We start from the raw sequence: 13,110 nt of genomic DNA, 5'->3' as shown, positions 1-13,110 counted from the left end.
AGACTGTTCTTCCAGGCCAGTACAGGAAAAAAAAAAAAAAACAAAAAAACAAAAAAACATTTCTTTATCTGACAGCTGAATCAGGAACAAAGAAGGTAAGAAACCTTAGCAAATGTGATTTTTTCTGCATGTGCAGCTTCAGATTCAAGATTTTCAATGGGGTGATCTGTAGATGTAACTAAAGCAGGGTGCAATGGGCAAAATTTAGGAATTATGGCTCCCAAGGACAATGCTGCTCTAACAGACATCTTTAAGGACTAGAGATCCGCCGAGCTCAGTTATGGAGCGGTGTGCTAACAGGTTTGCCCAGACAAGCAGCCTGCTGGCATCCCTGCTGTGATGTGGAGCGGCCTCCAGAGGCCCCACAGCCCTGAGCCAGGGGTGGCACAGGCGGTGCCCAAGCACCCACCTCTTGCAGCCCTGCCTGCACCCCACACCCTGCACTTTGGCCAGGAATGTGTCTGTTCCGGTCTTTGCTGTGATTTCCTAAACTCCTCTGGCTTGTTTTCCCACTGTGACCTGGGCTTGCTTTCACCTTATTAGAGTAATGCCGGGCCTGAACACTCGGTGAATCTGGCCGGCAATGCGTTTCTTCAGCTGCAGCACAGTGGCGACTTCTCTGTCGGTGGTGTAACCATGGGGCAGGATTGCTCAATGCCTGTGGCTCTCTGACCTTTGATGTTTGAGTCTTTAGGGACACAGTGATTGCATCGCATGGTGTCAACTTTCTGGCACTCTGGAGAATTCCCAGGTTTCTGCAAGAAATTATTAAAGTCCCCTGATTTTGCTCACCCTGGTCCTCCTCCTGGGTGACTTCCAGATTTCAGGTATGGGGCTTTTGAGGGCTCATGCCTCTGCTGTCCGGTTTTGGTGCTGTCTGCTCTTGAGGCCTGGGCCCTGGACAGCTACATTGCAGCCGTCTATGAGCACAGCATGCTCTTGCCTGCTTCTCCTGAGAAGGCCTTGATGCTGATGGATAGAAATAAGATTTCTGGATGGAGCTGCAAAATGAAGAGGAAGATTTTGTCAGGATGAAGAGTACATTTGTTGATGTCTTACCGAAAAGTCAAGATGATTAGCCAGGTTATGTTCCTTCATCCTCACAGGCACGATGCAGCTTCTAACAGTGGACTGTTAATGAAGCACCTGGAGCTATTGTAGTAAAGTGCTATTTCCAAAATATGCAAAAAAATACTCTTTGTGAGGAATAAAAATTGCTTGCTATAAGCAATTTCTAATTAATTACTGTGAAAAAAATTGCTTTTAATAAAATAGCAAAAAAGGTTTGTTGTTTAATTAATCTTCACAAAACTAGTTAGTACTTCAGCTCTAGACAGAAAGATCAGAACAGTTCAAGGGTTAGTGTATACTACAGTGTGTACCTGGGAGGGAGGATGCTCTAAAGTACTCTAGCTATGATAAGTTATTAGCCACAAGAGCATAGCATGGCAAGACCACATAGCTTATAACTGTATGTGATATCAGGTGCAGCCACGCTCCACTGCATGCAGGTGGTCTGCCCTCAGCCCTGGCTGCATTTTTAACTGATAGAAGCCAAAGAGAGCGAGTTTGTGTGGAACAGTGTGCCCTCACCATGAGAGCCTGGGCTAGCGCAGAGATCAGTGTGGAAGCCTGGAGAAAGATGCGAATGGAGCTTGTAAGCGATCCTTCTGTGAAGACTCTTGTAGACCTGTGTTGCTCCTAGCACGTTCTCTTAGCCATTTGTTCACCTTTTGTTTATGACATTTTAAATTGGAAATGATCCAATTTATGCAACTGTTTCTTTCTCTTCTTACCATAAATGAATGTTCTTGAATGTTGACATGCACTGTACTTCCCCAGATTACTCAATAGAAGATTACTTCCAAAACAAACCTGTTACAAACTTTACTCCTCCTCTTCCCATCTACTTTATATTCCTCATGACTCTTCCAGACTCAGAGCATTCAAGCAATTGCCAGGCAGCAGCCATGGTCCCTCCCTGGCCTGTGGTGCACGCTGCGGTGTTTGCCCTGGCAGCCCTGCAGGCCCTGGCCTCAGACACCTTCATTGCGGCTGTGTACGAGCACGCTGTCATCCTGCCACGTGCCGCTCAAGAGACAGTTTCTCCTGAAGATGCTTTGGCCCTGATGAACAAGAACATGGACATCTTGGAAGGAGCCATCAAGGAAGCAGCCCAGCAGGTATGAGACGTATCCCGAGTGGTGTTAATCGTGTGTTCTCCCGCTGACACCCCTCCGTGGGGAGGTACTGATGGAGACTTCTTAACGGAGCCTCTTCTGCCAGGGCGCGCACATCATTGTGACTCCTGAGGATGGCATTTATGGCTGGGTTTTCACAAGAGAAGCCATCTACCCGTACCTGGAGGACATTCCCGATCCAGAGGTGAACTGGATTCCCTGCACTGATCCCACAAGGTGATTCCTTCTGCAGCTGTTTGTCTGGTTTTAAACTGGTGTCCCATGGAGTTGTGAGCTGTTCCTAAAAAAATGCCTAAGAACTGATGAATTTTTTAATCTCTTAAAAATCCCAAATGCTGTATAAATTAAATGCTTCAAAAAGAACTCTTAATTAAATGTAATTGAAATATGCAAGATAAAAAGCATTGAGACAGCTTCACTTTTGAAAATTAGAAGAGGAGGAAAATGAGGAAATTTTAGGCAACATCATTATTTTGAAATCATGCAAAAGTTTACCACTTCTGACTACTCGAGAAAGTTTTCTGTAACTATAAACCAGTTAATTATCACGGCAAAAGCATGGATTAAACAATGTGATTCAGATCTCAGCTCATGTGGCTGGGATGATTTCTTAATCAAATGGCACAAAATATTTCTCTAGATTTGAATGAAATGCCTTTCAGGAATCCAACTACTTACACAGTCTGCTATGGCATACCAGGCTTCTCTGAATGTGTGTCAGCAGGGGACACCAAGGGGATAAGGGTTGCCTCTCAACTAAGATTTAGTATTCTTCTGTTCTGGGGCTTTATGTAGCAAGATTTCAAGGGTCTGTAAATGTTGTGACCACTCTTTACCAATGGTTTATAGGCAGCTGCCTTAAACAGAGTGAAGAGTTTTTAAAAAGGTCTTTTGAAACTGAGACTCAGATTTTCCTGATAATTAATTTTTAAGTTATTTTAAGTTTATACCTATATATTGGTTTATTCTCTCCCTTGTTTTCTGAAGCTGTCCATAGCTTTCTTTGTATGTTAGCTGGGAATTATATGCACACAGAAAACAACAACTTAGTTTCTTTAAGGGTACAGGAAAGAAGAGCACAGGGAACCCCTTTTTTAAAGCTAAAAGACACCAGGAATTTAAAATGATGCTATGAACAGAGAGGAGAAAAAGAACAGAAGCGATCTTTCCCTTTTACGCCACCTGGGGATATGCAGTTAGTGGAATAGTAAGTTTGAATACATTCCTTATTCAAACTTAAACTTGTAATTTTGTTGTTGATGTTTTTGTTTATTTCATATAAAACACCTTAGATTTGCTCCAGCACCAGTGCTGGAACGACTCAGCTGCATGGCCAGGAATAACTCCATCTATGTGGTTGCAAACATCGGGGACAAGAAGTCGTGCAATTCCAGTGATCCCAGCTGCCCCAGTGACGGTCGCTACCAGTACAACACCAATGTTGTCTTTGACTCAGAAGGGAAACTGGTGGCTCGTTACCACAAGGTAAAGAGGCACTTCTGCATCACTCTGTAATTGATCATCAGTATACATTTCATCTCTTTGGCACCGATTTCAGCAGATTTATACAATAACGTTAGGTAATTGTAGAGTGACAGCCAATCCAATGCAAGGCTCTTGTGGCCAGAGGGAAGAGCAGGCAAACACTTGATCCATCGGGCACTGTTCCCAGGAGCACCGCAGCTGCAGAAGGCATGCTGGCTATCAAATGCCTCAAGACTACATTAATGAGAGCAAACTGGAATGAAACATTGGCACAGTTGGCCATGCTCAGTAAATCTTAGCTGGTTCTCAGCACGGTTTTAGCCAAACCAGGCAGCACTTTCTCAGGTGATGCCTTGACAGCATTTAGCAGTTAGCATTTGCTCAGCACTGCTGCCAGTAGACATTAGGGACACATCCACCTCCTGCTCAACAAACCTCTGGGTGAGGGTTTTACTTCCTTTGACTCCCAGTCACCACTGAGCCTCCTCTGGACATCTCCAGTGGCTGTCGAGGAAGCTTTGAGATTTCCTTTACCCAAAGAAATCTCAACCCACAGTTTTGCTTTAATCTCAGATAAAAAAGTGGCAGCTAATAATATTGCCTTATTTATAGTTTCTGATATGCCATTTTCTTTGCCTGCAGTACAACCTATTTAGACAAGAAACACAGTTTAATTACCCTAAAGAGCCAGAACTTGTCACCTTCAAGACACCCTTTGGAAAGTTTGGCATTTTCACTTGCTTCGACATCCTTTTCCGGGAGCCTGCTGTGGTGCTGGTGAGTGAGCTCCAGGTGGACACGGTGCTCTTCCCAACAGCCTGGATGAATGTCCTGCCCTTTCTGACTGCTGTGGAGTTTCATTCTGCATGGGCAATGGGCATGAGAGTCAATTTATTGTCAGCAAATACTCACAACATCGGAATGTCTATGACAGGTGAGTTGCCCTGAGGAAAAGGGGAATAGTCTTCATAGTACAGGATTCAGAAGCAGGCAACATTGTTTTAAAATAGCTCTGGAAAACAGTATTTCAAGAAGATTAAAAATATTCTTGATGCTGTATTGAATGCAGTAAACCACTACTGGCAAGAAAATGATGAAAGTTCAGGGAGAGGTAAAATTAGAATGACATTAAATTTTGGTATTTCAAAAGCAAGGTTTTCTTTCAGAAATGGCACAAATATTCAGTTAAATGTTCACCATCTTGTGTAGAGGCAGCATTTTTTTGTTTTTTAAATTTCAATCAACAGTTAAATGGATAAAAATGTTTTAAACAGAACTTAATAACCCCCCCACAAAAAAAAAAAGAAAAAAAAAGAAAAAAAAAAAAGGAATTCTCCTTTGTATTGAATAAAGCATTTTCAGATTTTTGTTGCTGATGAAGAATTCGAGATGATATATTTTGGTTCGATATGAATAGATGTCTACTGCCTTTTTTTTTTTCTGTTAACTGAGAAAACATTGTTCTAGCTGCATATGTAGCTACTCCCCAAAGCAGAAGTAAAAGCCACAAAGGAACATTTTTGTCTGCCGTTAAAATACTGCGTTGAATTTGGGCACTGCTCTAGGTTTCCTTTTATGAAATGTAATTATGCCCACAGTTTCCTTCTTGGCATATATATCACTTCCAGAGCTCTAATTTCTGTCATAATTTATGTAAGTCATTAAAAATATATATGGCCTTGTGTGAAATTGCCTCTGAAGGCTCAGATTCAAGATGCAATGAAGCAAAAAACCTTTGGATTTTAGATTTACATTTTTTTAAATTATGATGTGTATTTTAGTGTCTCCACACTTTAAAATTCTTCCGCAGTTTTCATTAACAAGTTGTCTGAAGACAGCCTCGTGTTTACAGGTGACAGAGCCCATGGTGCCACCCGCCGGGAGGTGGTAACAGGGGGTGCCGTGCGTGTCCTTTGCAGGGAGCGGGCTGTTCACGCCGGGCGGAGCGGCCACCTACTACTACAACAGTAAGACAGAAGAGGGACGTCTCCTGGTAGCCAAGCTGAGTGCACGACCCCGTCTTTCTCCCACCTACCCTCCTGCAGTCAACTGGAGCTCATATGCTACAAGTGTCAAAAACTTTACAGAAGATAGCACTTTTCTGGGAGCTGTCCGGCGTGATATATTCACTTTCAGTGAACTCAAGCACGAAGATGGAAATTATACAGTTTGCCAGAAGGACCTCTGTTGTCATTTGACCTACAGGATGTCAAACAAGAGCAACGATGAAATTTATGTACTTGGTGCATTTGATGGGCTTCATGGTTCTGTCATAAAATACCACTGGCAGGTAATTGGTTCAGAAGGGTTGAGAATGGGTTGTATATGCCAAAATTAATGAATCATTCCAAAACACTTGCTCATTCCTGCATCATAAGAACTTTTTTTTTCTTCTATCAAGTCCAGCTCTAGATTACTGAAATCCTACTGCATGTTACTTTTCTGTATCCTCTCACCACAGATATGCACACTGCTCAAGTGTAAGAGCACAGACCTGAGCACATGTGGGCAGCCGGTGGAGACTGCGCAGACCAAGTTTGACATGTTCTCCCTCAGTGGCACGTTTGGCACTAACTACGTCTTTCCAGAGGTCTTGTACAGCGACGTGCAGCTGGCCCCTGGGGAATTTGAGGTAATGGGACACTCCAAAACTGTTTGACACAAGGTTTTCAAGGCTGTGGTACTGGACGGGAAACTGCTATGGCAGCTAAGTCAGAACCATTCCGGTTCTGCAGAAGAGGACAGTTAAATGCATGTACTGAGTTCATCCTCATCGAGAAGAACATATAGATGCTAAGGCTGATAATCTCTTCAGTGTTTTCTTTAGCAAGTATGCATTCCCACTTCACAGCCCAAAGCTATAAATAGCAGCTTTCAATTAGTAATGAGTATTATGCATAAGGGTAGAGATCCAATGCAGTTAAAAATACGGAAAGGTATTTTTAAGTAATTTGTCAGGTTTAATACTTTTTTTATATGAAATTTCATATATTTGTCAAAATATGTTTCCATTCATAAACTTCAGATTACATTTATGTAAAAGACTAGATGAAATCTTGATTGATTTGTAAGAGTTGTTTAATAGCTTGCAAGAGACAATGAAGGCAGTGGAAAAAGCTCATAGAGCTTTAGAGGAAACAAGTTTATCTTATCATATACATGCGTACTACTGTCATAGAGGCTCTAAAAAAGTTACAGGTACCCATAGGTTGTGTACAATGATTTCAGACAGATCTGTAAAAAGTAGCTAAGAAAAGCAACATATGTCCAGTAGACCACAATTCTTTTTACTTCCATCTGGAAATTGTTTAGGGGTCTACAAATAAAAAAAAAGATTTAATATTACTGTCCTAGATATAACCTACATCACCATGTACAAGTAACTAATGAAAACATAACAAACCAGCTATTGCCACTCTTGTATTCTTTAGAGATAGAGAAAATGATCTTTCTTACAAAGATGGAGCTGGAAGGACTTTAAAGACTTTCAGGTCCACTGAAATGTGGGAAGGCAGAGGCAGAGCTGAGCATGATACTTCAATTTTCTGAGCTCTGTTTCAGTGCCTGAAGTGCAAGAACATTTCCATGCATGAAACAGAGAATTTTCTTTAAAAAGTTCTGTATATAATTATTTGACCACTAAGGCCTATCCCTTTTGTACCATGCAATACTGCTACTCTGTTAGTGGGTAATAGAATCACTCTTTCTCTTTTCATTTAGGTGCTACCTGATGGACGTCTGGAAAGTAAGAATAGCACATCAAAACCACTCTTAACAGCAACACTTTTTGGAAGACGTTACGAAAAGGACCTGAAGCATCCCCTGCGAAACTCCCCATAATGTAACTCCTTAACTGTTACACAATTAGCATAGGCAGAATGAGAATTTCCCACGGTGACCATGAGCTCCTCATGATTTGTGGCAGTTATCCTGTATCATTCCTGTTCTGCAGTCTTACACTTCTGTTTAGCAGTTGTAGCAGTTGGGTTTATTTAGGAGAAAGAGATGTGAACACTCTGTTGTGTACCTATATCAGTGGTACATCATTTAAATAGTGCTTGAGCCAATGCAATTATTATTTATGCTCAGTCAGATGAAGTCTCTGATTAGAATTTTTTTTTTTATTTTCAAAGATATAATGTAGGTTGCCAGGATAACACTAGTCAGACACTGATACTAAAATGTGTGACGTGAAGTTTGCCAATTTAATGCTGAACAAATCTTCCCCAGAGAAGCCTTGTTGTCCCTTCCTGTTTTTCAGACTGCATGAACACTGCATGAAAAAGTGTCCATGTTCCTCAGCCTTACACACCATTCAGCAGGGCCTTCCTAATGCTCAATGGGCCTTGATGGCATTCAGACCAAGGTACTTAACTATGAAGAAAAAAACAGCTTTGTAATGGTTTTAGGTGCAATCTCAGAGAGAGAAAGTGGTTCTCCATGACCCACACAGACACCAAGTCTGCTCCGTAAAGGACCTTCAGTTCTGCAATCTCTCTGAGCTTGCATGGCACACATGGCAATCATGGCATACACATGCTGGGTCCAAGCATTTCAGATCATACTTAAACATAGTATACTAGAACGTTCCACTGGGTATTTGGAACATTTCTTCAAAACTCTGGAAATGAATGAAATATGTAATGTTTTAGTACCCGAGACACATTTGACCATGTAGTATGAGAAATGTGCATTATTTGGGACTTCTAGATGTTATTATATCTACATCCCATTACTTGGGTCATGTGAAACTTGGCAGCCCTGGGTCTGGTTTATATATACCATGTTCTGCAGCGAATAGGCCTCATTTCACCATGTATGCCTTGGAGTGCTCCCTGCCTTAATACTTATCCCATAGACTTTTGCATCTACTGCCCTTCATATCACTGGCATACAGCATGCACTATGCTTAGCATTGAGCTGCCCTAACTGTGGCACAATAGAAAAACTCTATGGCTTCCCACCACAAGCACACCAACATACGTTATCCAGAATTTGTTGTAATCCTCTTATTTTTGTTTTCCTTGTGGTGCTGATTCTCAGCGTCCAACTTTGGAGATTCCTCCTAGGATTTGTTTCATCCTGGAAATAAAATAGCTGAGTTTATATTCAGGGGAGGGATTGTGCTACTTGGGAGCAGTTATTCAAACTTGCAAGCCCTCAGGGTTGTGCTTCCTTGTGGCTTGTCCAGCATCTCACCCTTTTCTCACTCTGGCCTAAGGTTGTAACCCAGGACAGTCCTTCATCAAACAGGTTTTGGTCAAGCGAGCAGTTGACTCCTCAACAGCAGTACTGTTGGGTGTGTAATGGGTACAGAGTTCATAATATCCAGATGTAGAAGACCATGCTGATGGGTGGGAGCTGATCCCTGCTCCCCAAGCCAGTCTGGTACACTCCAGGAACTTTTATGGTTTGTAACCAGCAGCAATTTCTGAAGGACAAACAAGAATAAGCATGTTGGTTATGAAGACCTGCAGTGTCAACCTGTTGACCATGTAGGTCCATTGGTTTGCACTGGGTGTGATCAGCCACATACGTAGAGTGAGAAGTGTCTCTGCAGCTGAGGAGCCAGGAGCTTTGCCTTGGGGGTGGTCCCTAAGGTGGTGCTTTCCCATCCATTCTCCGAGTGCTGCTCACTCATCCATGTGCCCCTAAAGAGGTAAAAGAGTAACTAAAGCCTCACAAATGCTCTGAGAAAGGCAAGTACTACCCTGACATTGAAACTCTGGTACTGAAAATGACCTTAAAATTTTAAAAAGGCTGCTTCCTGCAGCCCTCTTACCACACAGGTGCTGCAAGAGCTGCAAACTCCAGGGACCTCCTTCTTATGCACCCTGCCACTCACCTCCATCTCTTACTCAGCTGCACCTTCAGCACTTCAGGCAAAATATGCTTTTATTAACCTGCCTAGATTTACTAGCATGGTAGAAAAAAAAAAAAAAAAAAGAGAGAGAGAGGGGGAAAAAAAAGAGGAACTTCTACTGTAGCTGCATGTGAACATAATTTGACTTCTGTTTTTGTTGTAGTCAAATCACCTGAATAAAATATTATTTCACTGGTTGGCATCAATACTTTTACATGTTAATCCAAAAAAAAAAAAAAAAAAGAGTTATTTTGGGACGTTTTAGATGTTCCATGCTTCACAGATCATCAGTGTCACTCGCAAAACAGCATTTTTCAAGATGCTCATACTCTAAATCCCGAGTATTTCATGCATTCCAAATTGACATGAAATTTATAATAATCTTTCTGAATCTGGAGAAGAATGCAACAAATCCCATTCACCTACAAGAGTTTGCGCTGAATTCTAAGAAATTTAACCAGCTGCTAGGTAGAAATTAGAAAAGAGAGAATTTAGTTGATCTTTTGTGAAATAAATAAATAAACATGCAAACAAATAAATAGCCTCTCTTATGTTTTCCTTAGGGGAAAGTATTTGAGTTTCTGAAAGATCAAGAGTGTTTGCTGACTCTGGGGTAAACATGCCAAAGAAGAATCAAATTAATTTTTAATGTAATTCATGTCTGTGACTCCACCCCAAAAGCTACTCCAGATGGTATCCTCATGAACTCCATCCTTCTTGGAACTGGAAAAGCTTTCTCTTCTCTTGTCAATACGCTTCCTTGGTGGTGGCCAAAGCAAACAAGACACGCCTTTACACAGTGTCTCTGATCATACAGAGAGAAAAACAAGTCCTTAAGAGGTTTTACTGATGCAAGACTTCAGATGAAGGTAGAAAAATACTGCATTAAAACAAATGTAATCCAAATCTTATGGCTGACTTAAGTAAGACTGGTAACACCTTTGGGAAAATTTAAGCTCTGTGTAAAATCTAATATATTATATTGTCCACATTGAATTAAGGCAAGCAGATCTTGAGCAACAGTAGAGTGACAGAATCAAAATAATCTGTTATTTTTAAGAGAACAGGACACTACAGCCTTGTTCTTGTACACATATTTTAATCATTATAACCTCAAGTTATCCATTAAATAGCATGGACCAGTGAGGCACAATCAGAGATTGTACAACTATTAGCCACAATAATACAATACTAAACATTTATGAACAACTCATGTTATCATATGTGAATTACCGACAGTAATCATTCCTAAGTACACAGATTCAGTGCAGATTTAGTTGATGACAGACAGAAAGGCCATGACCTGTGTTTGAGATGAAGAATTCATACATTTCTAATTAACCAAGAACCAAATTGTAGCCCCCACCTCATCCAGATATTGTTTGCCGGGTCACTGTCCACCATCAAAGCAGGAAAACTGAAAAGAGCAATGACTTGCAAAGGTTAATAAAGGTAATTATTATAAGGCTTACCACAGCTAATATAGGAACACTTCTCAGTGGCTTATTGAAGTCTGTAATATGTCATGGAGACCATAGAGAAGTAATTACAGCACACCTTCTAAAAATAAACCTCTCAAAAACTGATGCTGTAGACAAACAGCACTTCCTACAGAAGCCACAGATATCCATAACAGTCTTACCTAGTGTCTACCTGTGTATCAGCTAGAAAAAATAGAGATGATAGGTCTTGTGAAGCAGAAGCTTAGCTTATTGACAGCAATATCTTAATTTATCTGTCAGTTTAGAAAAAAATTGATAATTAACAAAGGCACTTGGAGCCTCCATCTGTGAAAGTATTAAAATATTTACAACAACCATGCAATATTTTAAGTGTGTAAGTCATACTTACACACTTATCTGAACTGTCTGTTCAGATATTCTCATGGCATTAGTGAATTTGTACTAGAAATATGTACAATATAAAAAACACACTGTAATTACAATTACATGATTATAACTCATCATCATTTACTGCTTTTAACATTAATGTGTATTTTGATGACCTCCTAGCCTTGTAGCATTGATGGTGTAAGGATGCAGGAGTAAAAAGAAGTGTAGGAAGGAGTTAATATTTTTTAATGGCAGAACAAGACCAACTAAAATTGGAATAATCTGATACTGTGCATAGTGAAGGTTACTACATATTCTATTAATTGAAAAGGAATCTATGAAATAGAATTGACAATAAAATATTTGTCTGTAAATGTAATTCTTAACTAAAACAAAGCAGGAAATAAGGAAATAAGGAAAGATATTTCATCATATAGACCATAGTAGCTTTCAAATACCACTGAAATTTATATTTTATAATTTATAATTTAATTTTTATAATTTATTTTTTAATTTATAAAAATCTTTCTGAAGTTGGAGAAGAATGCAACAAATCCTATTCACCTGGAAGAGTTTATGTTGAATTCTAAGAAAGTTAACCAGCTATGCACTTATCTTCCAACCTGCTAGGTAGAAATTAGAAAATAGATTTCAGTAATGAAAAATACTACACACAGGTGTAACTTCTTTTCATTAAAGTTGTGTTGACTTATTGAGGAATTATAAGCATTAGTGAAGAGCTAAAACTTGGCAAGGAGCTGAACTAATTGTTTGCATGAGGACTACCATGTGCTAGGATGTGAGGTTCATATCTGCGCCTCAAACCCTAATTCCCTCAATCGTCTGTGGGGAAAGCAAAACGTCAGCTGCTGTTTCAGGTGTAACATAAACATATGCCCACTGCTTGTGTTGATAAAATTTTGTGATGAGTATTCATGGGAAAAAAAGCAAGGAAGTCTCATAGTTTCAGAGAAAACTGAAGTATTGCAAAGCCTTAATGATCATCTAGGGGCTTGTGCAATTCCAGTGATTTTGAACCCTCACTGTGAATGCAGAAACTTTTTCTTTGAATTCTTTTTCTTCCTCACAGACACCAATCACCCAAAATATCCAGCTCAGTTTAATTTTCAGGCAAAACTTCACTAGTAATTCCTGTCAAATTTATGAATAGCTTTGAAAAGATCAAAACATTATTCTGAAACATTTATGAAAATCTTAGGGTAAATATATAATAACAAGAAGCTTTGACATTTTAGCACCAAGTCCCTTAAACTGAGCAAAAAGAATAGAGTGAACTTTAGGCCTAGTAAGGTAGTCACTGCTACGTCATCAACTTTGTAGGATATACTCCCCAATCCTTGTTAGAGACCTTCCAAAGTTTTTCAGATAGCATTTATTATTGTACTAGCTAAATACTGCTATCTAACATCTAACATATCTCTCTTTCCTTTTTTCAGTTTGTCTCCACTAAGGGCCAAACATCTTAACTTAACGATCTTTTTATTGAGGTCTGATAAAGACAAATGGGGACAGTGAAGTAGATGTACTACTACTAAAATCAATGTTGGTACGTCAGCTTACATCTGCTGATTGTGGATCTGCAGAGAAAGAGATGTACATCTAGTTTTGAATTCAGACAGCTGGACTCCGTCTTCTTTTCTGTTTACCCTGCAAAGTAGCCCTCACACCACTTAGCAGGGCCTGGCCAGGTTTGGAAGTCATTGGCTCT

The 13,110-nt window shown here is 40.1% G+C and overlaps 1 protein-coding gene across 1 annotated transcript; it reads left to right on the top strand.

Annotated features, from left to right (window-relative positions):
• Positions 1-1,931: 1,931 nt before the first annotated feature.
• Positions 1,932-9,743, top strand: LOC309876417 (pantetheinase-like). The gene is given in 8 exon segments (XM_082756658.1): positions 1,932-2,183; positions 2,287-2,417; positions 3,494-3,686; positions 4,329-4,620; positions 5,606-5,976; positions 6,148-6,318; positions 7,407-7,514; positions 7,516-9,743. Coding segments are annotated over 8 exon segments (1,503 nt in total). The 5' UTR covers positions 1,932-1,970; the 3' UTR covers positions 7,540-9,743.
• Positions 9,744-13,110: the final 3,367 nt, after the last annotated feature.

The sequence above is a fragment of the Aythya marila genome, assembly GCF_965140915.1.
Source record: "Aythya marila genome assembly, chromosome: 3".
Lineage (NCBI taxonomy): Eukaryota > Metazoa > Chordata > Aves > Anseriformes > Anatidae > Aythya > Aythya marila.
This window is presented reverse-complemented; position numbering and strand designations above follow the sequence as displayed.